We start from the raw sequence: 23,562 nt of genomic DNA, 5'->3' as shown, positions 1-23,562 counted from the left end.
AAACGCGATCTCGCATCGCAAGCAGTTCCGCGATGCGCTCGAAGGGCACGTGGGCTGAGGCCACGGGTTGGGCCGAGTCCGATCCTCTTTGTCCTCTCGCAGACAGCCTGAATCCAACGTGGTCGTCATCAAACACGTAGATCCCGTCCCGAGACAGTTCCTCGGGCGAGTCTCCCATGAGCACGTATCCATGAGGAAGCTTGCGCAGTGTGCAGTACGATGTGATGTGAGCGAACAGCCAGACCAGAGAAGCGATCTTTCTGTTATAGGGCGTGGGTCTTGTCGTGTGTTTTAGCTGTCTGTCCACTCCCTCGCTCAAAGTCGCTCCGATCAGCGGAACCTTCGCTACCCGAGACACGCTCCTCACCAGGCTCCACGAGGTCTCCACCGACAGCCCCGACGCCACCAGGTGCTTGAACAGAACGATCCTCTCGGCCGTCCCGTTGTACCTGTCCGTGTATCTGCGGACAGGGTCCAGCGAGGCCATGCACACGTATGAGAGCAGTTTGTCATTGGTACCCGTTGAGGCAACGGAGGCCAAAGAGAGCTTGAGCTGCTCCACCTCGAGGCCCGCTCGCGTGCGATAGTCCTCCCTCGCCGGGTCGGGGCAACGCGTCGCCAGGAGCCTGGCCCTTTCTCGGCTCCTGTTCAGCGAACCGTAAAAGCGGTGCAGCCAGCGCACGGGATGGGTGCTCAGGTACCTCGGGGCTTCCAGCTCCTCCAGCGTGCGCACGTACGATCGGAGCTGATGAACCACTTCTTTCCCTAGGGCTATCTGTTTGTCCATCTCGTCCCGCCGCTTGATCGACTCCAGCTGCTCGAGGAACCTCACGGACCTCGGGCCACCACCCGTACCTTCCGCGGGCCGCTCCGTCCCGGGAAACGCGCCTCCGCTCGGCCTGGCCCCGGCCACCTCCCCGAAGCCTTCGCTGTTGCCCAAGTCCAGCGCGGCCGACGCGGCAGAGTCCGGGTCGACGGGGGGCTCCGCGCCCTCGTGCCTCAGCGTGAAGTGGCAGCAGGAAAACATTCTCCTGGTTTCTTCCCAAGTGTCCAGGGTAATGTCGGTTTCGAAATAGCACTCAGGGCACTCCTTGGTGTCTGCGACCAGCCTCGGAATCATTGGGTAGCGCAGCACCAACGCGAAAAAGTCCCTGAGAGAGTCCAGCGCGAGCAACGACTCTTCGGTCGAGATTGTGCCGAACTCCCTGCTCAGCCTCGCGTACACCTCCAGGGCTTCGGAGAACGTGAGGGGTTGGCCCGGCCGCCTGGCGATGGCTTCTCCTTCTTCTATGCCTCGCACCGCGAGCCACAGGGTGAACTCGTTCACTCGCTCTCCGCCCGGGTCCGCTGGGGTCGAGGCGGCCGTGCGGGGCTCGGAGAAAGTCCTCGCGAATTCTAGCAGCGTTGCGTCCGCGTGGCCCAGCAGGCGCGCCGCACAGGCTCTGTCGTACAGCTCGGCCACGGACCTCCGAGCCGTCACGGCTCTCGCTTCATCTCTGGAGCCGTCAGGGCTTCCAGGGCGCCCGGAACCAGCGCGTTCGCGACGAGCCGGTGACCTTGCCACTCGGCCAGACAAACCATGAGTCCTATCCATCGCGGGTCCCCCGAACACGACGGGTGCTTCACGTCTGACCTGAGCCCCGCCTGAGGCCAGAGGGTTGTTAGTTGAGCGAACGTGGCCGCTCCGCTCTCTGAGAGGAACCGCCTGGGTTCGCCGTAGACGGGTCGCGCCCCGTAGCTCGACGAGGACGGCGATGCGGCCAACTCGCGGTCCAATCTCTCGGGCAGTTCTTCGAACTCGTAGGCCCCTGCCTTCGTCACGATCACGCAACGGGAGAGCTCTCGGGCGCGCTTCAGCATCTCCCCTCTGCCTCCGCGCACCACCAGCGTGACACCGAACCGTCCCGGGGGCGCGTCCGTCGATAGCACGTTGCCCAGCGCCAGAGCGCAAAGGACCAGGTCCAAGATCTTATCCCCCGCCGGGTCTGCCGATCCGTGCTCAAACACTGGCCTGAGGCCGCAGCCGAACGTCAAAACAGTGTGAACGTGATAAGTCAGGGGTGAAAACGAACAGGGTCTGTAATAGCGTACGAGCTTGCCTCTTTCCGTCAGATCGAAATGCCTTTTCCAGGCCGGGTTGGGAGCGGGTGCGAAAAAAACGTGGCCCTCCACGGCAGGGACGTCTGGAACCAATTCGATTTCCAGTCGAGAGTTCAACGTGAGGATACTCGAAAGGCCTCTCTCTCGAAAGTCGCACTTTACTCTCAGGGGCGCGGGCGTTGGTACCGCAGGGTCTCCTTCTTCTCCTTCATCCACAGCTACCCCTTCTAGATCTTGGTCTTCTTCTTCTTCTTCTTCATCCTCCTCCTCTTCTACCCGTTCGTCTTCATCGTTTTCAGCTCTCTCGGTCTGCACCTGTGCATTTCCCGCCTCTGCATTGAGCGTCAGGGAGGCAGCTCGGCGCCTCATCTCGACGAGCGACGCCTTTGTGTCCACCGAATGCCAAAACCTGTCTCGCTTGAGCACGAGTCGACCGTCTGGGCTCCTCTGCCATCTCGGAGGGCTCGAACGTAGACGGGGAAGCCATTCGCAAGGTCCTCGAGCTGGCGCTTCAAGCGGCGCTTCGGTTCCCGACTCCCACCTGAACTTCAGCTCGGCCACCTTTGAGCAAAACGATCCTGGCTGTCTCTTTGACCACGGCGAGGGGTCCTTCCAGGTCTCGGGGCCTCGTATCCCCCCAGGCACTCCGTTCATTTCGCAGAAGGCCATGAGCGAATCTTTGTTGCGCATTCGCAGAGTCTCCTGCTGCTCCTCCGATGGTTCGGCGTCCTCGGGTGCGCTGACGAGCACGTGCAGGCCGGGATCGCCACGTATCGCTGCGGCCCTTAGGGTCCTGGGCTCGGAATGCAGCACCAAGTTGCCAGAGTGTCTCACCGGTATGACCCCTTTGGACCTTTCGACCAGAAGCGCGATAGCATCGTCCTCCCGCGGGCCGTCCGGACGTGACACCAGGTACCCCGTCCTTCTGCTCCTCAGCACGTCCAAGTCCCTCGGCAGCGCGTGGGTCCAGCGACAGGCGAAAGTCTGCGAGTCTGCCTCCGGGGTGTACACAGTTACGGCGCGACTCCTGAAGGGGCCCGTGGCTCCCGCGAACCAAGCCACCGCGCGCTGCAGGTAACCGTACAGACCGCGTCTCGAGCATCTGATCTCCAGCTCTGCGTGAGTGTTCCCCGAGAGCATGGCTCTCGCGAGCGAGTCGGCGAACTCTCCGGCCGAGCTCACCTCGGCCCGAAAGCTCCAGCTCTCGAGTTCCTCTTCGCCGTCGGCCTCCGGCTCGCGGCCGTCGTCCTCGGGAACCGGCTTCGCGTACCACCTTCCGGGCTCCGCTATTTCGATCAGGCTGGAGATGGGCATGCGAGATTCGCGCTGAAACCGACTGGTGCCTCTATTCGTGACGACGCAGAGGCCTCTGGTCCACCTTCTTTCCGAGGGGCACGTCAAAACGCGCGATCGCAGCACGTCGAACCCTCTCCACTCTCTTGGGTTCAGGGCCCTGGCGTGCCCGTCTGCCATCTCCACACGCCCGAGGCCCTCGCCGGGGCGGCCGTGGTGCGTGAACTCCTCCGGCGGAGCCCCGCAGAGCCATCTGACGATCTCGACCCCTGCGCCCTCCGGGCCCGCGGACCTGGAGCTCCGGGACACCGGGTAGTCTCGCTCCCAGTCGCTCGGGCGCGAGGTCTCGGCCGGGACTTTGGCAAAAGTCCACAGAGCGTCCTTCAGTCTTTCCCAGGAGCTCTCGCTCGTGGCGTAGCCCTCCAACGGATCCCTGCGCCCCCGACGCATGAACATCTTGTCGATGGCGGACGCTTTGTCCAGGCACTTGATGCGTGCCCTGGCCTCGAGCGGCTCGGGAGCAGGCCACGCGGGGTCTTCGTTCGTCAGCGCGTCGGTCCGGAACAGCGAACAGTTCTCCGCGACCACGGCCACGGACTCCAGCCTCTGAACCAATGGGCCTTTGCCCCTCAGGTAGAACAGGGGAGACTCAGAAGCGAACGCCACCGTGTGCCCGTCTATCACGGACATGCCGGGGCGTCTGGCGGACGCCGTCGACTCGGGTCTCGAGGCCCCTTCGCTCGCCAGCCTAAGAAAGCTCCAGTCCCCCAGGCTCGTCGAAACTCTGCCCGGGAAGGTCTCGACCCTCTCGAACACCAGCGCGGGTCCCAGCGTCTCAGAGTACGCCCTCAGGAGGAGGTCTTCCTCATCCCCCCGAGGCAGCAGCTCGCTCCCGGGGCAGAGCTCGGAAGCGCTCAGGGGTCTGGGCTCGCAGCACCTGGCCAGGAGCGGAGCCAGCCTGTGGTCCCGGGAGCAGAGGAAGGCTCCGATTGTGTTGACCCTGAGGCTGCGCGAGTGGCGGACCTCTGCGTCCGTTCCCCTGGTCCAGGCAGACGCACCCCTGTGCCTGCTCAGCGTGAACAGCTTGCAGGCCGGGTGGCAGGTCAGTCTGCAGCTCTCGGCCAGGTGGCCCAGGAGAGCGTGCGCCGGGGGCAGAAGGCCCCGTCCGTGCAGGACGAACTCGTAGTCGAGCATCACGTCACCCCGGCTCATCTCTGGCACGCAAGGGTGCACGGCTCTGTAGAAGCGAGTCAGGCAGGCGCTCACGTCAAAGTCCTTCTCTGCCCCCCTCGTCGCCAGGACTCTCGCGCAGTGGCCCAGCATCACAGCCTCATCCAGGCAGGCTTCGTACGCAGAGCCGCACTCTCCGGGGCACCTGTCGGCCCTGTCCAGCGCGAAGCGCTTAGGGCGCGCGTTCGCCGCCAGGTTCAGGTTGTATTCACGCAGGGGATGGGAGAGGGCGTCCTCCGAGACGCTCCCGCTCGACTCCTTCTCGGCCCTCGCCACCTCGACCGTGGGGAAGAACTCTCCGTCCCCGATGGCGCTGTGGCACTGTCGGTCCGCCGCCGGCGACCTGAGCCACGAACGCGTGTGTGGGGGCTCTCCTCCACACGGGCCTCGAGCGAAAGGCTCGTCTACGGCCAGCTCCAGCTCGCAACGCCCGGCCGTCCGGCGGGAAGATCTGAAAATGCGCGACAGCCTGCGCTCCTCGTAACCCCTGGCCTGATCGCTGCGCACGGCCCGTTCCAGGCTGGACGCGGCGTCTGCTGTGAGCGGGAAGCGCTCCAGTTCGTGGCCGGAGCGGCTCCAGATACGTTCCCTCCCTGTCTCCGGGGCGTAATTCAGCTGAAAGTAGCAGTCGGGCGGCGGGATAGTCGAGGAGGCGGCGATCTCGCGCAAGTCCTCGGTGAGCCTCGTGCAACGGGCGCCACCTGATGCGCGGGAGCCCGGGCGCACGCCCTGCGTGTCGGGAATCTTCAGGAGGGCCCTGTGACGGCCGCGTCTCGAGTGAAACACCCCGCAGACCCTCAGTATGTTCAAGTCGGCGGGCCCCAGCGTGCGTATGCCTATCGTGACCCACTTGAAACGAGAGCTCGGCCCGAGCCCCCTCCCGAAAAGGACGATGTGGCCCGTGGTCCTCTCGCAGATCGACGGAGAATCCACGCGGGCCGGCGGATCTGCCTCTTTGATGCCCCTGGCGTCCGAGAGCGGCGCCCTGCTCGGGGTGCCCCGCAGCAGAGCCAGGTCCCCCTCCAAATCCTCGTGCATCGGGCGCTCGGGCGACTCGGACGGCCCAAGACTCGCTAGGCGAGGACAGGTGCCAGGTACGTGCTCTGACACGATCTGCCTGAGCTTCGACAGAATGGAGCAGTCGCTCGCCTCGAAGCGAATGCTGCTTTCCCTGGAACCTCGTTCGAAGCCCGCGTTTTCCATGCGTAGGTAAGAAAGGACCAGTGCCCGCGCCTCTGTCCACTCCAAGGGCCCCGACAACCATAGGCTCGTCGGTACGTCTGGGCCCGCCAGCCTCGCGAAGACTTCCAGCGCGTACAGCACTGCCGCGCAGCTCGCGCCGTCGAGCTGAGGAGGAGCGATCACGTCCATGCCCACGGGGATCAGACACACGGCCCGATCGAAGAGGTACGCCTCTGACCTGAAGCCCTGCGGCATGACACCGCTGTACCGAGGGGTCCTGTAGACACGCAACGTGGGCGTCCTGCTTGCAGACGGTGATCTAGAGTTCCCTCGGACGACCTTCGGCGAGGATATCAGCAGGCGGGGCGCCCCTGGCGCGCCTGTCTCGATCTCCAGCACAGAGTGCCCGCTGGGAAACCATTCGGTGAGCCGTCCGCTCGGGCCTTCCGCAGCTGTCCTCGTCCTCAATCTGCTCTCGCTTTTGCTTTCGGCCTCCCGGGTTTCCCGTGCTGTCGTCTTCCCGCCTCTGCTCACACCTGCAGTGTCCTGGCGGCCCGTGCCCCTTCTGGCGTTCGGACTCGACTTGGGCACGATCACCAGAGCATCCCTGAGAAGGTGCCTCAGCACGGCGACGTGGTCGTTCTCGGCGAGCACCGAGAACGCCAGTGGTGTGGAGATCACCTCCCTCAGAGCCGCAAGGCCGGAGAATGCGCCGTGGCGACTTTCCGCCGTTCCGTCCAGTTCCCGTAGAAATCCCTGCCTCCCGCTGGCGCCGGGGCCTAGCGCGGGCCCCGGGAACCAAGGATCTTTAGGCTCCAGTTCCCTCAGGTCGAACGCGCGGTCGCCTTCTCCGGGTAGCACGCACCGCAGGGCGAACCGCGTCCCCAGCCCGCAGTCGCCCAAGGCAAGGGCGCAGAGCGTGCGGACAACCTCCTCGCGGCAGTCGGGCGAGAAGACGAGGCAAACGCGAGCCTTCCAAGAAGACACCACCTGGTAGAGCGACAGGCCATCTGAAGCGTAGATGATACCCGGGACGACCTCGGCTCCGCTCACGTCCCTCTCCTCGACCTCGTAGCCCACGCTCGTTTCTGGCCACCAGTGGGAAGAGCCGCCCGATTCGATCTCTGAGCGCTTCGAGATCACCAAAGCGGGCTCGGCCCCACCGCCTGCGAGCGCCCTGAAGGCCACGTCCGAGAACACAGACAGGGTCTCCCTGAACACGGCGAATGCGCTGTCTGCGGGCCGCAGCCTCCTGGGAGGACGGGGCTCCGCGAATCGCTGGATGCTCAGCAGTCTTCCATCCTCGTCGGCGATGATCAGCGCACCGTCACCCAGCCGCGTCGCATAAAGCGTCGACGAGGAGCTCAGGGGGCTCTGGCGCAGGCGCCGCCGACGTTCCTGCTCGTATGCGTGGCGGCACCTCAAACGGTAGCCTTCGAGCCACTGCGGATGAAGGCGGGCTCGCAGGTTTCGACCCCGTGTCCCGAACAGGTAGGCCAGCTCGTCGTCCGAGAGTTCCGCTTTGCCGGCGCAGAGGCACGCGTAGATGTAGCAGATGTACTTATCACACATGCGGACGATTGGCCCCGAACGGCCCCCTCCCAAACGTTTCGGAGGCAAACGGGCTTCGAGGGAGCTGCTCCCGAAGGCTTCTACCCCATGGACATGACCGCGACTTTCTGCTCCGCGTGGAGCCGGGCCGCCGGACATGCCAGCGGATCGCAGCAGGCAACGCTGGTCCAGGCTGTGGAGTCTGCGTTTCGGAGGTATGAGGAAAGGGCTCGGAGGGAGAGCGTGGAACGCAGGGAGCGTGAGACGAGCGGAGGGGAGCGCGGCGAGCGCAGAGCCGGAAGGTTCCCACAAGACGACGTAGAAATGTACACAGAAGGCGAGTCGCTCGATCTGGACTCTCCATCCGAGAGGTCCTTAGTGAACCTGAGGCGCAGCGAAAGCGAAGAGAGCATGTCTGTGCACTCTCAAGGCAGCGAAGGCGAACCTGAGGGCGAACCCGCGGACAAACGCGAGTACAGCATTTCCTGGGTACCCGTGAGACGGGAAAGACGCCGGCGCGAAGACTCTCTGAGCGACGGAGGCCTCGGTCCGGGAGATCCACCACAAGGGCCTGCCCGGTGCCTCAAGTGCGAAGCCTACGACGCCCACTGCAAGTCCGCTGCCGAGAGCTACAGACGGACCTTGGGCTGCTACACGAAAACGGTGTCCGAGCTCATGTTGGGCTTTAGAACCGTGCTGGAGAGGTATCCCGAGCTGAGGGTCGACACGGGCGACGAACGCCTGCACTTCATGGTTCAAGCTGCTCTGGGCCGTAACAACCTGGTCCGAGAAATGGTCCGCCTTTCCGCGAGGAGGACTCACGATCGCACGCGTGGGGAGTCCGGGCAGGGAGAGTCCTGTCGAGAGTCTGCGTCGGCGGCGGCGACCGTGTGCGAAGCGCTGAACTCCTGCTACACGGACGGCGAGGCGCTGCGGATGATCCTGGAGCGCTACACCGACCTGTACGTGAGATACATGGAGGTGTGGAGGGGGATGTGCGCAAAGATTTCCAGGGATGTTACGCCGCTGGAATTTGTGGAAATCGTGCGGGACAGACCCGGGGTGAGCCACGGCGAGCCGTGGAGCGAGGCAAGAGCGTACGTGGGTCGCTTGCTTGTCAAGGCGTCTTTGCTGGTGCCCAGGCGCGTCGGGGACGATTGCGCCCGGACGCTCAGGATGCTGGACGTCGAACTTTCCCGAGCCAGACCTCGAAGCTCAGAAGGTCGGGACAGGGTCCTCGTAGGGCACGTGGAAGACGTGCGCGAGCTTCTCGACGAGGCAGGCTCCGGCATGTGGAGCTGGGATTTTCACTTGAACGACGCCTACTTTGACATCAGGAGCGACCTGGCGGTTCTCGAGAGCCTAATCGGAATCGGCGACATCTCCGTCAAGAGCCTGCTTTACGAGAGATCCCTACTGATCTCTCAGTTGAGAAAGGTCGTGAGGAACGAAGGCTCTCTGGAGCTCAGCCTGAGCAAGGCACGCGGTGAGCTCACGGAGGCCCAGGCATCGAGGCGCAGGCTTGAGGCCGCCGGCTCCTTCTTCGCGTTCTGAAGGTGTGCCTATGGGGGTGGGACGGGACACGGTGAGATACTTAACGCGGCCGGCAGCGGGCTCAACTCGACCACCCCCCTTACCATGGACGTCGACTGCGATTACTTGACGGTCGGCGGTGTCGACGCTGAACCTGACGGCCGGAATGACCCCTGTCCGCATTGCTCCTCCGCGCGCTCCCTGCGCAGGGCCCTGGTGTACAAGCCAGTGCACCAGGAATCTGATGGGGTCTCGGCATCCATTTCGGTCAGGCCGGTCACCTTCGAGGAGGCTTCGTCCGGCCGAATGGTCCCCTACGTGCTGTCGCACGAGACAAGGTACGGTCGCGGCATCGACCCGGAGGACGGGGACGAGACCGCGCATTACTACACGGTGCGGAACTGCCTCGCCTCGATCCGTGGCAGCGTCCACCTGAGAGACGCGGCGGAATACGGAACCTGGCTGTCAGAGGTGGACCAGTGTGCGGCGGCACTCGGCCGGTTGCGAAGCGCAGCTCACGTCTGCTCTCACCTGCCCGACCTGAAACGATTTGTGCTCGAGCAGAAAAATGACGATGGCCTGCTGCACCTCGCCAGCAAGTGGCTCAGGCGGGGCGAACACGCAACCGTCGGGATCGAGATGTTCGGGCCCTTTTTCGTCGATGTGGCTTTCGCGCCGGTTCTTCACAAGATCTTGAGATCTGACTGGCTCGTTATGCGCAAACGGAACTGTGGCACCTGCAACGAACTGAAACCGGGCTGGGCTCAGGAGTTCTACGACGCTCGCGAGGTCCCGCGCTCGCCAGACAGTGAGATGAGGTTCGTGGGCCACCCGACTTGTCCTTGTTGCAAGCCGGGGGAGGCGAAGGACCTTGGCGTCGTGGCTCGGGCCATTGTGAGGGAGATGAGGCTCTGCGGATACACCCCTTGGTCCGCTGTGCAGGCGGTGCGGCGCTGCGAAAGCTCCATGCTGGAGCTGTCGTGCTCCGAGTGCCGTCGGGTGATTTTTACCCATTGCGCATTTCTCATGGAGTGCGCTGCGGTCGAGGCTTCTCGGGAACGCGACTGGCTGGTCCGCAACGAGGCCGTGATTCAACTGTGCTGGGTCGTTCATTCCCTCCTTCCGCTCGAGAAGCAAGCCGCGTTCCCTGCGACGGACCTTTCGGGCGCCTGCTGCGTATCGGAAAACTTTGCAGAATCAGAAGATGGGGGTGGAGGAGAAGGAGAAATCCCCAGACGAGGAGAAGAAGGAGGGAACGGGGAAGGAGAAGAGGATTTGCCGGCCTGCGAGACGCGCCAGCACGGAGGGGCTGCTGCGATGTACGCTTGGGCTTTTTCGGTGGCCGCGCACTGCGTCGCGTTTCAAACCTACGAGCGAAACGGCTCGCTGGATTTGGAAAAGATCGTGGTGCTGTACGCAAACGATCATCTCCCCATGCTCCTCGACGATCAGGACGCCCGGGGAGAAGGCATCCTGACGACGAGCGTGTCGCCGGACCCCAGACTGTTTGAGACGGCAGCGCTGAACACTGGCTTCGTCTCTCCTGGGCTCGACCCGAGGGATCGCCTCGAGGAGCGGGACATGCGGGTCCCCCCCGCCGGAGAAGTGCTGTACGAGCTCCCTGCGCCGAGGACATTCCGTCGCTCGGGTTCCGGGACCCCGGTCGCCCTGGCGGAGATCCCCAGTCACACCGAGGCCCGGGCTCAGGATCCCGAAGCGATAGCGGCCGCCATAGCGCTTCACTTTCCCAAAGTGTCGCCGTGCGCTCTCGACCGTCTGAGCCTAAAAGTGCCTCGACCCAGCTCGCTCAGGGCTGACGCCAGCTTGTTCTGGCCTGTGTTTGTCAACCCCACAAGGTCCTGCCACAAGCTGTTCAAGGCCCTGGCTCTGCCCGCGTCTCCGAGTCCCGCTTACGCGCTAGAAACGTTGGCGCGAGGATGGCGACGGGTGAAGGACCTCGTGCGACCAGACTCGCCTCTGCCCACCGCCTCTGGAGGGTGGGTCGCTGTGGAGCGCGAGCATTACGAACGTTATTTCGAGGGCCCCCTGGACCTCTTGACGCGCGCAGGGTTGACGAGTGAGAGCGAAAAGGAGGCGATGCAACAGGCTTTGGCGAGAGGCGTTTTGCCGTGCTTCGCGGCCGAAGGGGAAAGCTTACCCGACGCGCTTGTGAATTCCACCCTGGCGCTATCGTTCGCGGCCAGCGGGTTGAGACTCTCTGCGCCTCGTCACCTTGGAGGAGTAGAGCGGGGCCGGCGAGGAGTAGAGGCGGACGGCCGGTCCGCGGTGAGAGTCACCGTGGCGGGTCTGTTGTACTTTGCGGCGTGGTACGTGCTGGTGTACGGTAACGCTCTGCACTCTCGTCCCAGCGCTCTCGAGGTTCTGGCTCGCAACCCGGGAGGAACGGACGCAGACAGGCACTTGCGTGCGGCCATGGAACTGAAGATCGACCGACGCGCCACGACAGGAGACTGGGGAGAGGACGACGTCGGCCCAGACCCGTCTTGCCGCTACTCTGTCCGCGGGTACAACGACCGCAGCATCGTGAGAGCCATGCTGATCGTGTTTGAGGGATTGCTCGATGCTCGAACCGTGCTGCGCGCGGCACAGCTGTACGTGCCCGAGCTCACGGCTCAGCTGCCTTTCTTCATGGCCCTAAACGTCGTTCCCTGTACGGTGAAGAGCGCGATCGAGGCACGCGACTCGTGGTTCGCTGCCCGCCTAGGCAACGCGGAGTCGTCTCCGGACGACCCGCCTTACGCCTACCTGGGCGACATTGCCCACGGGATTCGCAGCAGTCTGAGAGGCGCCTTAGATCGCGGCGACGAGCGGCCCGTCGCGGCTCCTCCAGCGAGCCTCGACGCTCGAGCCTCAGACCCCTGGCACGGCTGCCTCCTGTCTCTGAGCGAGAGCGACGACGACTGGGGTTCTATCCTCAGTTGCGCGACGCGCGACCTGGAGAGCATGTCTGTTCAGAGCGACCCAGATTGCTGGGAAAACGAGGTGGAACCAGGGAACCAGTACGTCGATTCGACCGCTCGCCATCCAGGCACTGCAGACGGGACGGAACGAGTAGCGACCTGCTCTGAGAGCGCCCCTCGAGACCCCTCGGTCGCCTCCGGAGATCAAGACGTTCCGAGCGCGGCACTCGCGCAGCGTGACTGCCCTCGGTCGACGCTGGAAACGCTGCTGGTGGTGGACTCTCCAGATAGTCTCGGCTTTGCGCACCAAAAGGTTTTTCCCAGCGAAACCGCGGACGCGAACGAATGGCCGGGCTTTGTTGGGGTGAGCTCGGTTCCGAGTCTGAGAAAGCCTTGCCTGACGAACGTGTGGAATACGACTTTCGCCAAGACGCGCAGGGACGCCGTGCCGAGCTCAGAACCTGCCGTATGCAGCTCGGCGTCGCGCCCGTGCAAAACCCTGGCGGAAGCGCTCTGGCTGATGTTCGTCGGCGCGTACGGACGCCGAGAGTCGGACTCGGCTGCCCTGACGGTGGAAGCCCTCGCGGTTGTTGTACACTTGGCCTCGAAAATCATCGATAGAAATTCTACCTCAGGCCTAGGGCCCTGCAAAGACATAAAGGCCCTGTGCGGCGACTTGTACGCAGCGCCGGAACAGTTTCTGCCCGTCGTCTCCATAGCGGCAGGTTTGTTCGGGCGCAACGTCACGGTCTGCTCGCAGGGGACCTTCTTTCACATTTGCAACAGCCATCACGGGAACTCGTGGGTGCAGGGCTTTCTGGAATGCGACGGATCATCGTGGCAGCTGAGGGGCCTGCCGCCGCACACGACTCCAATCGAACTTCTGTTCGAGAGTGGACCGAATCACAGAGCGGGCTCGCTCCGCGCCTACGCGAGGCTACACGACCTCGATGTGATCGAGGTTCCTTCGGACGGTTACTGCGGATTCCACAGCGTAGCCCAGCTCCTGTTCAATGACACGGCCAGAGGGGAAACCCGCGCGTCCCTGGTGACGAGGACGGCCGAGTTTGTGTTTCTCAACGCGGAAAGGGCAGACGTCAGAGAGACGTACCTGACAGTCAACGGACCAAAAAACGTCTCTGAGCTGAAGCGACTCTTGTCTGAGGAGAAGAGGTGGCTCAGTGTACAGGAGGTAAAATACATGCTAGAAGCTCACGGCAAACGCTTGGGACTCCTCACGGAGACGTCGTACCCGATCTACGATAGGGCTTGCGCTCACATCGTGTGGACCCGAAACCATTACGAGCCCTTGAAACCCAAAGTGTTACGATGCTGAGCTATGCTGTTTTCTGTCAGATGTTTTTATTTTATTTTTCCTTGTTGTTTCGATGAGGTGATGGAAATAAAAATCAAAGACATACCAAATTCTGTGGTGCACGACTGAATTCTTTATTTTGTGAAAAAGGAATACACTGGAAATACTGTACATGAACACAAGTACATGAACACAACCGCAATGCAGTCAGAGGGTGAGTTTCTTTGCTTCATGCGAGATAAAGTAAACTGCAAAAATGGTACATGGCGACTGCTCTCGGTAGAAGCGACACGGGTCACTACACAGTCAGAAGGAACATTCGGTACACTGCCCCGTTGCCGAGTGAGAGACGGTGCGTGCGCTACAAATTGAAGCAAATTGAAGTGGATGAAACCTAATAGTACATGCTGCTTTGAGTGTCCTCTTCCCGCTGAGGGAGCCCTAGAGAGCTTTCCCCCGCCCCGTCACCGTGCGTGTGCTCAGACCCTCTCGAGGTCCACCCGTCTCCAGCCACTCCTTCCCCGTCGAGTTCTTCGTTCTGATTGGCAAAGGCGGCGGCGAGCGCTCTGGTGACCAGGTCGTACCTCTCCAACGGGTTGAGCTGAGCGAGGGTCACGGGCCCGGCGACAGCGGGCTCGACCACAATCACCCGATTCCACTTGATGACTTGATTTTGTATCCGTACGACAAACGGGCCGTAGGGTTGCACCTCGAAGCCTTGTTCCGTGGGCAGAGAAAGCATTTCGTATCGTCCGTCTCTACCCAGCACGTCCTCCAGCGGGCTTCGCGGTCCCGTGGCTCTTTCGGAAAAGCCGCACAGCCCGTACACTTGGTGGATGAGCTCCTCGTCCTCGGGCAAAGTCCACTCTCTGAAGTAGTTTCTCATATCCCCGGCCTGGAGCCACGACACGCAGCTGCGCTCCTTACTGCGGCCGCCCTTTGAGCACATCGGAGAGCCGTAGGCTGAGTGCGGGCACGCTCCGAAAACGGCGATGTACGCCCGCTTCAGCTTGTCAGCTGCCGCGTCGGGCACGTATTGTCGCAGGTTTAGCTGGGAGAGGGTTTCCCACACGGCGGCCAGACCTTCCAAAGCACCCCATGCGGGCCCGTTCCCGTCCCAGACGTACAGCGTGTCGACAAGGCACGCCAGCAGGTCGACCCTAAATCCCGTCTTGACCCTCCAAATGCGAGCCGGCTGTATGCGCTTCATGGTGAAGCCGAGAACCCTCAGGGAAAGGATCTGAACTCTGAGGAGGCACTGTAGCACGTGGTAGGCCAGCAGTACCTTGTCGTCGTAGAACCACGACACGAGCGACCCCTTGGAGCACCCGAGGTTCACAGACCCGGGGCTCTCGCCCACAAACACCCCGAGCGCCATTTCCTCCGTGTCTTTGGTCACGCAGTGTAGGGCGAAGGTGCGTGCAGCAAAGGAGTGGACTTGCAGGCGCGTGTGCATGTCCAGCAGATTCACCAGAGACTCGTAGGCCATGTGAATCCTGTGTATGATCAAGCCCTGGACGTCCTGGACGGTGCACACGGCACCCAGGTAGTTGGTCTTTTTCCCGAGCACTCGAAGGAGATGTGGCGTGTCCTCCTTGCACAAGCTCGGCAAACTGTCCACGAGAATCTCCGTGAGCCTGAAACCCCGGTCCGGCGGAGCAGAGAGGTCCACGGTGAAGTACCACTGCTCCGAGAGCTCGCAGTTGAGCACGGTGCGCTCCACCGCCGGCACGTAGGCAAACCCTGTGGGCCATGAGAGCTTCGTGCACCGGGCGTGCCCCCGTCTCGTCATATCCCCGTCCCTGTGCGAGTACTCTCTGCCCATCCTCCACAGAAACCTTTGGCAAGTGATTGATCCGTGTACCAGGTCCAATACAGCTGGCCCCCGCTGCATTTGCTTGTCCTTTGCGCCCGGGCCCCACGCATCCCATCGCTCCGGCTTGTTGAGTCCGTGGCACGGCCTGCTGACGCAGTCCTCCTCTGAGTGACGTTTCACGGTGAGGTTGCTGATCAAATCGGTTATGTCCCTCGAAACCAGGTAAGTGACGGGGTGAAAGCGGGCGCAGTCTGACAGTTGCCTCTCCCGCCGCGAGAGCCCTCTGGACCTCCATCTCATGCAATTAGCCTTCTGCACCCGCTCGCGTTTGGCCGAGCTGAGACTGTCCTCCTCGCCGCGACTGTCCTCCATTCGGATGGGGCCCTGAAGCGACTGCCTATCTGCGCTTCCCGAGGGGTTGAGTCCTCCCGAAGCGACGAGCGCCTCTTCTCCGTCGCACCGGGTCGTCTCTGGCAAGGGGTCCTCCGATTTTAGGCGAAGAAGGGTTAGAGTCGTGTCCGCACTCGTGCTCTGCTCGGGGTAAAAGGACTCTTGTAAGACTCTGTACACCATGTCGCTGCTCTGGAAATTGTCGATGTCAGTTCTGGCGAAGAAGAGATTCGTAGTGTTGTCTGTCACAATGCAGTCCAGGGAGCCTGCCGTGTGGAGGGAGCCTGCCGTGTGGAGGGAGCCGGTCGAGCGAAGGGAGCTCGCCTCGTCCTCGTCGCAAAGTCCGAAGTCCTGCAGCTCGGCGAGGGCGTCCCGCTTTTCGACCTTGGCACTGGGCGAACTGTGGCAGCCTCTGTCACAGTCTGTCAATCTCTCCCATTCCGCAGAGAGGAGGCCCTCGTTCACGGGGTTCACGTCCGCGTCTAGGTAGGTCACGGTCCGCGGCTTGCTCGAAGGTTCGCTCGACGACCCGCGAGAGAGAGCCAGTTCCCTTGTCAGATCGCTGCTCATCTTCATAATGTGCTCCAGGCCGCAGCATTCTTCCAGCGTCCGCTGGCTCGCGGACTGGGATGCCTCTGGAAAAAGCGGCTGACAGGGATCCATCGTCATGCTTTTTGTGACGTGCGGATTGCTCAGCGTGTTACTCTTGCGCTTCCTCCTGCCGGTCTTGGTTCGGGCTGGACTGGTGGCACGGGCGCGTCCCGAAGCCTGGCAAGACAGAATTTCCGCCAGGGTCTTACAGCGCTCCAGTGTCCTCCTCGCTGGCCCCAGCGAGGACAACTCGTCCTCCTTCAGGACCTCTATCATGCAGGCGAGCCCGGGCGCCGCTGCGGCCCCGTCGCACCGCGTCAACCAGTCGAACCGCTCTCTCAAAGAGCTGCGATCCCTGGACCCGGGCCCCAGCCACGTGGCCCGCGGCCAGCGCCCCGTCTCTTCGGACCGCGGCGGTCTCCCGAGGCAATCCAGCACCGTGGACCAGAGGTGAGCGTCCGCCATGCCCGTCCTGCAAAACTCAGAGATGGCGGCCTCCGTTGTCGAGCCATCGTCCGGGAGCGCTCCGGCGCGCAGCACGCTCAGCGCCAAGTTGGAGCACGCGGCACGAAAACTGTCTTCGTCGTCGGTCAGCGCAGAGGCCCTGTAAAGCCCGGGCATGGAAACTAAGGGGAGCAGCGACATTGTCTCCCCTGTGTGTCGGTGGATGACGAAGGCGCATGAGAGCTTGGAGGTGCGGCTGTGAGAGTCGTCATCCTTTGCGTTCTGGTACAGAACTCTGCAAGGATGGCGATCGGTGGAGCGGAGGTCTCTCAGGGAGTCCAACACGCAGACCAGCGCTCTGCGGACCACGACGTCGCGGACCTGCTTTCCTCGGGTCTCCCTCAGCCAGCTGTGGAGCGGCAGCCACCCGGCCCCCGACGTTGTCACCACGTGCATGACAGTCGACGGCGCTCCTCCCGCTTGCTCCAGCGCGATGCAATCGAGCTGCGGGTAGTGCTGCCCGACCCCCGGCGAAAAGACCTGTCCTTCGTCTTTCAGCCTGACCATCCGCCTCGCTCTGCATTGGTTCTCGTAAGCCCTCGCGGCTTCGTGCAAGGTTTGCTCCAGGTGTTTGTTGGAAACCAACACACTCAGGACGACGGAGACGTCCCCGTGGAGCGAGGTGCGCACCTCGCGCACCCTCACCAGCGGCTTACTCTGTGTCCTTTGGCTCGTCATTTCGGGTCCGGGCGCGGCCCTCAGCTCGTGAAACAGGCAATGGTTCCTCACGAAGCCGTAGAGGGGTTCGGGCATCCTCAGCTCGAAGCGGTCGGTCGACGGGGTCCACGACCAGCTCTCCAGCTCCGAGCCCAGGTTGAAGTAGTAGGGAATCGAAACGCCTAGCCTGGTGCTCTGCTTGTCCTGATATCTCCACCAGAGCTTGAGGATGCTGGCATGAAGGTGAAGCTCCTCTTCTGGGTCGTGAGGCGAGCGCCGGGATGCGTCGGGACCTAGCGCTAGAAGTAGGTGCCTGGCGACGTCCCTCAACTCGCCGGGGGATCTGTAAAACGTGTAGCGCCTCCTTTTGGCCAGGCTGACGAAGAGCATTACGAAGTACGGAGTGTGGAGGGTGGCCAAGTGTTCCAACCGCCGCAGGTTCAGCCCCACTTCTTGCGGTGCGCGGTTATCGCAGCGATCTTCCACCTCCAGCACGTGGCGACACAACGATGGTTCGAAACGTATTTTCACCCCTCTGCACAGCTGACAATATTTGCACTGGCCTGAGACGAAAAACGAACTTAGTCCGATCGAGCCCCTTAGGTCTTGCGGGTGGTAGAAGTAATCTCTGCGCTCTGCTGCGAGGCGGTCCCGCTCCCCCGGTGGAATCTCCCACGTAGCCCGATTGCAGAGGTAACAGATGGCCTCTTCGACGCAGTCGAAGCAGTCTCGGTCAACGTGGAGTTCCAGAGCACCTGCGTGCAGTGCTGCGGCTGCCACCAGCCACTTGGAGACGCCGTCCTTTGGATCCATGGGCTCAGCTGCGCAACTGACAAAAAAAACATAACACAGAGGAATGGTTGGGCAGGGGTGAGAGACAGAGGAAAGGACTCAGATGATGATGATGATGATGATAATGATTATGATTTGTCACAGACGCGGTTAGTTTTTTTTTTTTCACTGCGTTTTTATAACTTTGCCTCGTCCTTTTCACTGGATCGCTTCGCGCTTCGAAGAAAAGTCTGAAAAGTCTGTTAATATCCCTCACGTGACGCCCGCCATGTAAGCATCACGAGCGCCCCCCTGTCATCTTGACTCGGCGTCACAGTTTGTAAATGTTCAGCGAGGTGTCGCCGTCCAACACTGTGTGCGTTACCATCAGTCTGTACTCTCTGTCTCTCGCGTGGTAGTACAGGGTGTGTTGCACGGCTATGGCGAGGCAGCAAGCCCCGTCCGTCTTCCCGAGAGCCCAGGTCCTGAACTGGTCCCGAAAGCCTTGCGGCTCACACACACGGCGAGACCTGGAGCCGCTGCTGAAAGGCGTGGGCTTCAGGGTGCCCAGGGATGCCGGCAGCTCGTACCAGAAAGCGGGAGATCCTGCCCGCGGGGAGCCCATCCTGCTCGAGGCCTCTGGGAGCTCACCGATGGCCGCCGCGGCGAGCCCGACATCTCCCTCGAAGTACGTGTGCGCGAAGCAGGAGGCTTCACCCTCGGGTGGCTCGGGCAGAGTCCCCGAAAAACCATCCACGTCTACGATGATGTAGCGCACGCCGAGACTCTCGTTTTTGTAGTCTACGCTGCGGACGGCCGCGGGCAGCGCGGTGACGTACCCGAAGAGCCAGGCCAGCACATCGGACTCGATCTTCACAGGGTCGGGCACGTGGTTGGACCAGACCACCGCCTGCATTCCCCTGATCTTCGGAACCGCCTTCATGCAAGCGCTCATCACGTCGAAGGAGTTCCAGCGGAGGTCTATCACGCAGGCTTGCTCCGTTCTCATGCCGATCAGGTGGTGCTTGCAGGCGACGGCTTTCTCGCATGACTCCGGAGACACCAGGTCGAGCGCCAGGGCTTCTCCGAAAAGCCTGTTTCCGTATTCGGGCGTGGGTGCCGTGATGGCGCGCCCTATCACGTACAGGGCGCTGAAGTTGTCGCGGCCCGGGAAGAGCTCCAGGGTTATCTCCTTGGGCAGCGCACTCTCGAAGCAATGCGGCTCTTCCTCCACCGAAACCGGTCCCCGTCTCTGGACACGAAAATTAAACTGGTCCACCACACAGAGGGGTCTCTCTGCGGTGCATCCGAAGTGGGATGGGCGTGATTTGTACACGTACAGTCCCGGAGGCAGGGTCCTGGAACGGTCTACCTGGTAGACCAACACAGAGTCGCAGCATTTGGGGTATCTCGCGCTCCGGTTGCACATCAGCCACCTGTACGCCGCTGCCACCGGCTCCATTTCGTACGCCCACAGGACTTGGGACTGGGCTCTGGCGATTTCGCGGGAGGAGCCCTGCCCGCCCGGTTTGGTGGCGCACCGTCGGCGGCGTTCGGGGTTCGGAACATCTGCGCCGTCCCCCCCTCTGTAGCGCTGTTCCGCGGACGCGCTAATCCGTTGCGCGCAAGTGCAGGGCCCTTCTTTCGTGCCATGTCGCAGCAACGCGTCCACTGCATGCCTAAAGTTGAACCTGTGGTGGGAGCAGTTGGTCGTGCCCTCTCCGAGAGACCTCAGGCTCACGCCTTCAGTTCCGGGGGCGTACAGCACGCCGCCGATCACTGGCACGGGGTCTAGCGCCAAGGCCCTGTACAGGGAGCAGCACAGCTCCCGCTTCGCTTCCATCGTGGACTGAGCTTCCTCGGACGGCGGAGGGGGCCACGGGTGTTATGTCGACGATGTCGCGAGGAGAGGGGGAAGCTCCTCGAGAGGGCCCTCACGACGCCTTTGCAGGGAGGGTACCCGTCGAACTGTTGATGGAGTGTAAAAGAAAGCGTCAGAAGGCCTCAGTGGAGGCCGCTCTCAAGTCTACGAATCTATACAGGAGAGTTTCCACGATCAGCTACGTCGGCGGAGCGTCCAAGGTCGGCAGAGCGAGGGTCGACAAGCGGTCGGGGTGCGCAAAGTGCCTGTCGTGTCTGGTGACCTTGGTCAAAGGCAGCAAGCAAAGGAGCAGAGCCGGCGTCAAGCTCCGATGTCCTTGCGAAGCCAGGGTGTGCGAGACCTGTTTCGTGAATGACCCACACTGGTACCTGACGGAGCCTCACTTCAGCAGCTGCCCGTCCCTCCGCGGGTTCATCTGTTCCACGTGCGCCTGTTTTGCAGGACTCGTCGAGAAACCATGTTGCCTCTGGATGTGCCCGGGCTGTTCGGACGGGGTCCGAGAGAAGGGCGTCGCCTGCTCGCTGTGCTCAAAACCCGTGCCTCGCGGGAAGCCATCCGCGCGTCGCTCCCTCTGGTGCGAAGCGGCGGATCCGGGTCGACGGGCTGCGGAGCCTCCCTCGGACGCCCCATGTTTGGACGAGGGCAAAGTCTCAGACGGCAGGGAGCTGATCAAGGCTCGCGTCTTGGAGCGTGCGGCAGAGAGAAGACACCTGTCGTCTGCCGACCTCGCCGTCCTCTTCCCGGAGTGCGAGCCTCGGCCGGGCAGATGCTCGTGCGAGGCAAACGGCGACCCCAATCCCATGTGCCCACGCTGCACCCCCGTGCTGGCCGTGTTGGAGCTGCTGGCCAGGAACCCGAAACCGCTCATGGCATCTTTCGCGGAGCGCGCGGTGCCTGGACGAGCCCTGGCCCGTAACACGTACGACAGGGCCCTGCTCACGGAGATGCTGAATGACAGAGGGCTCCCTTGGTGCGCTAATCGCAACTCCTGCAAAGGAATGCTGGTCAACGTGCGGACGGGCCCCTTGACGACTCTGATGTCCCCAGAGGCTTACAAGCAATATGTTCTGGAACGAGATAAGGTGCAGCGCTCGGGCGACGGCGAGCCGAACATCGTGCCGCAGCCTTCCTGCTGCGTCCTGTGCCTGCTGTTTAATCAGTCCGCCGCGGTCTCGCAGATGTGCGGTTCGCAGGGCCTCCGGCTCGAAACCCCCCGCACGGACCCCGTGTACTACTTCAACGTGAAGTTCGCACCAGACGTGGGCCTGCCTGAGGTATCGGTGAGAGACTACCAAGGGTTCCTTGTCAACTTTCAAGGTTCCGTGGGAAGCTACAAGCCCGCGTTCTACTACAACTGGAGACACATGCTGGAAATGTTACACAGAGACGCCTCTGGAGCAGTGACCCTCATTCACCCCGGACAAAGGCAGCTTTAGACTCTTGTCTCTTCGAGGTACGATAAGCTGTGCTCGAAAAGGGCGACTGTTTTGTAAAAGAAAAAAAAAAAAGAGAAAAGCCAACCGTTGATCAATTAGGATTTAAAGTATGAACTCACTTACGTGGTCCTGAGCTCTAAGCTGTGCGATCCAGGTTCAGCAACACGAAGCCTTGTGAGATTCTGCAAAGTGGAAAAAGAGGGGAGTATGCAAAGGAAAGATTGCCCTCCTCTGTGTTGCTCTTTGCAGCGTGACAACTGGCTTTGCACGGGCCCTTGGTAGAAATCTGCCACGCTGCACTGAGTCTTAATCTCTGTGGTTGGACCTCACTGTCCTCTTTGCCCCTCCCTCTTTCCCTGCAGCGGGTGTGGGGGGGCTTACAATCAGCCTCCTCCTCCTTCAGAATGAAGGCCCCACCTTCTAACGTTTCCTCTTTTTCTTCCAGTGTCCTCCTTCTCCCTCTCTGTCTGACTCTGCCTCGCTGAAGTCTGACGGGAGTGCGGCGGACCGGAAACGGAAACTAGACCAGAAGATTTGGATCACAGGCCCTTTAAAACTTGTTCCGTGCAAACCAAGACAGGTCATAGTAACCTTACGCGAGTTTAACAAAGACTGGAGGGAAGTTGCTCCGTGAAGAGCGCGACAGTTCGAGAGAGAGAAAAATCAATCCTTCTGCCATGGAAAAGTACTGGAAGACCAGCTTTTGCCTGGGCAAGGGGGGCTTCGGCAAAGTGTTTCTGGGAAAGAGGCGAAGCGACGGGATTTCCGTGGCCCTGAAGATTATCCCGCTCTCGCGTACGAGATGCTGCGAGGTTGATGGGACCAGTAAGCCATTCGAAGCTGTCGCCTTGGAAATGGTCTCCAAAGACCCTCCGTTTCCTGGGATCATCCGCATGCTGGACTTTTACAAGACCCCGTATAATTGGGTGATAGTCACGGAGAAGCCAGAGAACACGCAAGATCTGTACGAATACATCACGATCAGTAAGCGTCTGCGCGAGGACACGGCCAGAGAATTTTTAGGTCAGGTCATCCAGGCCTTGCTCCACTGTCACAGCCGCGGTGTTGTGCACATGGACGTAAAAGACGAAAACCTGCTGGTGGACCTGACGACGCTCGAGCTGAAACTCATCGACTTTGGCTCCGCCGAATTTCTTGAACCCGACAAAGTGTACGACATGTTCCACGGGACTGCGGCATATGGGCCCCCCGAACGGCTCACACAAGGATGCTACAAAGCTCTTCCATCTGAGGTTTGGTCGTTGGGGATTCTTTTGTACGACATGGTGCACGGGGACATACCATTTGGAAACGACAGGGAGCTCCTACTGGGCGAGCTTAGATTCGAAAAAGACCTCTCTGAGGACTGCGTGGCCCTGATAAAATGGTGTTTGAGCAGGACGCCCGAAGAGAGACCGATGCTGAAAGACATACTGGCCCACCCTTGGATGCTGAAGCGAGGCTCGGAGGCGCACGAAGGCGACGCCACGGCTGGAGCCCCGAAGCCCACGCGAGGGGATCTCCAGCAATCGGAGCCCGGCTCTGCTCTGGCGGCCCGAGCCCACGATGTCGACACGCCGACCCGTCGAGGGTCCGTCTCGTCCGTGGGAAACGAAAAGCAGCTTCGTCCGGCGATGGCGACGCTCTGCTCCGAGGGCTTCGAATCAATCTGGAGGAGATTGCCGTCCTTCGACCGACTTCCCAGTCGTCAGGGGAGTATCGCCGCAGAGACAGGACTTACCGAGGCTCGTTGCCACTCAGAGGTCTCGCAGAGCGGAGCTCATCGTCCGGGTCAGGGAGAGCTCCCAAAAACGGAGTAGGATGTAGGATGTTGAACAAAATGGCTAACTGCTCATGTTGTATAGATGCCAGTTCCATGATAACTCAATAGAGCTTGTTCCCTGATGCCTACTGTACAGTTTTTTTTTTTGCCTTGTTCGAATAAAAGTCAAACTGGAACCTCAACGTTGCATATTCGCTTTCTTTTTTGCTCATGGGTTTTGTCCCAACATGACTATTTGAAGAGATATTTTTCTAATTATTGGATACATCACACAATCTCGGTTTTTAAAGATTGAAAAATTAAAAAAAAAATACATTGGTGTGTACATTTTTAATCGTATAATGGTCAGTATATACACGTTAGATAAAGTGATTACCACACACAAAGGTTACATGATTTTGGTCAGCATATACACAGGTTAAATGAAGTGAATACCATATACAAGGAATGGCAGCCAGAGCTGTCTGCTGTGACGTTACTTTGATGACCCAGACCTCCCGCTCGCCGTAGCACCAACAGAGTGGGGTGGAAATGAAACGGTCCAAAGAACCTTCATGCAGCTCTACTCAAAAAGAAAAACAAAAACAAAACAAGAGTGTGTTGGAAA

General features: G+C 61.2%; 1 protein-coding gene and 1 pseudogene across 5 annotated transcripts in view; one reads left to right on the top strand and one right to left on the bottom strand.

Moving 5' to 3' along the window:
- Positions 1–23,562, bottom strand: part of LOC144994101 (uncharacterized) — a 32,094-nt gene that overhangs the window by 4,581 nt on the left and 3,951 nt on the right. For 2 of the 4 annotated variants that reach the window (XM_078950562.1, XM_078950563.1), the window contains one exon: positions 23,391–23,517. The exons of 1 other annotated variant lie outside the window; for it this stretch is intronic. In XM_078950562.1, the coding sequence (XP_078806688.1) occupies positions 23,391–23,393 (3 nt within the window). In that variant the 5' untranslated portion in view covers positions 23,394–23,517. Of the gene's footprint in view, positions 1–23,390; positions 23,530–23,562 lie in introns of those variants that run through there. One more of the 4 variants, XM_078950564.1, reaches the window with a different exon arrangement.
- Positions 21,850–23,137, top strand: LOC144994102 (serine/threonine-protein kinase pim-3 pseudogene; annotated as a pseudogene). Its single transcript, XR_013657507.1, has one exon. The product of XR_013657507.1 is annotated as a serine/threonine-protein kinase pim-3 pseudogene (transcript).

Source organism: Oryzias latipes, chromosome 7 (genome assembly GCF_053564925.1).
Source record: "Oryzias latipes strain Hd-rR chromosome 7, Olatipes_Hd-rR_3.1".
Classification (NCBI taxonomy): domain Eukaryota; kingdom Metazoa; phylum Chordata; class Actinopteri; order Beloniformes; family Adrianichthyidae; genus Oryzias; species Oryzias latipes.
The sequence above is the reverse complement of the archived record's forward strand: the minus strand, read 5'-3'. Positions and strand labels throughout refer to the sequence as shown.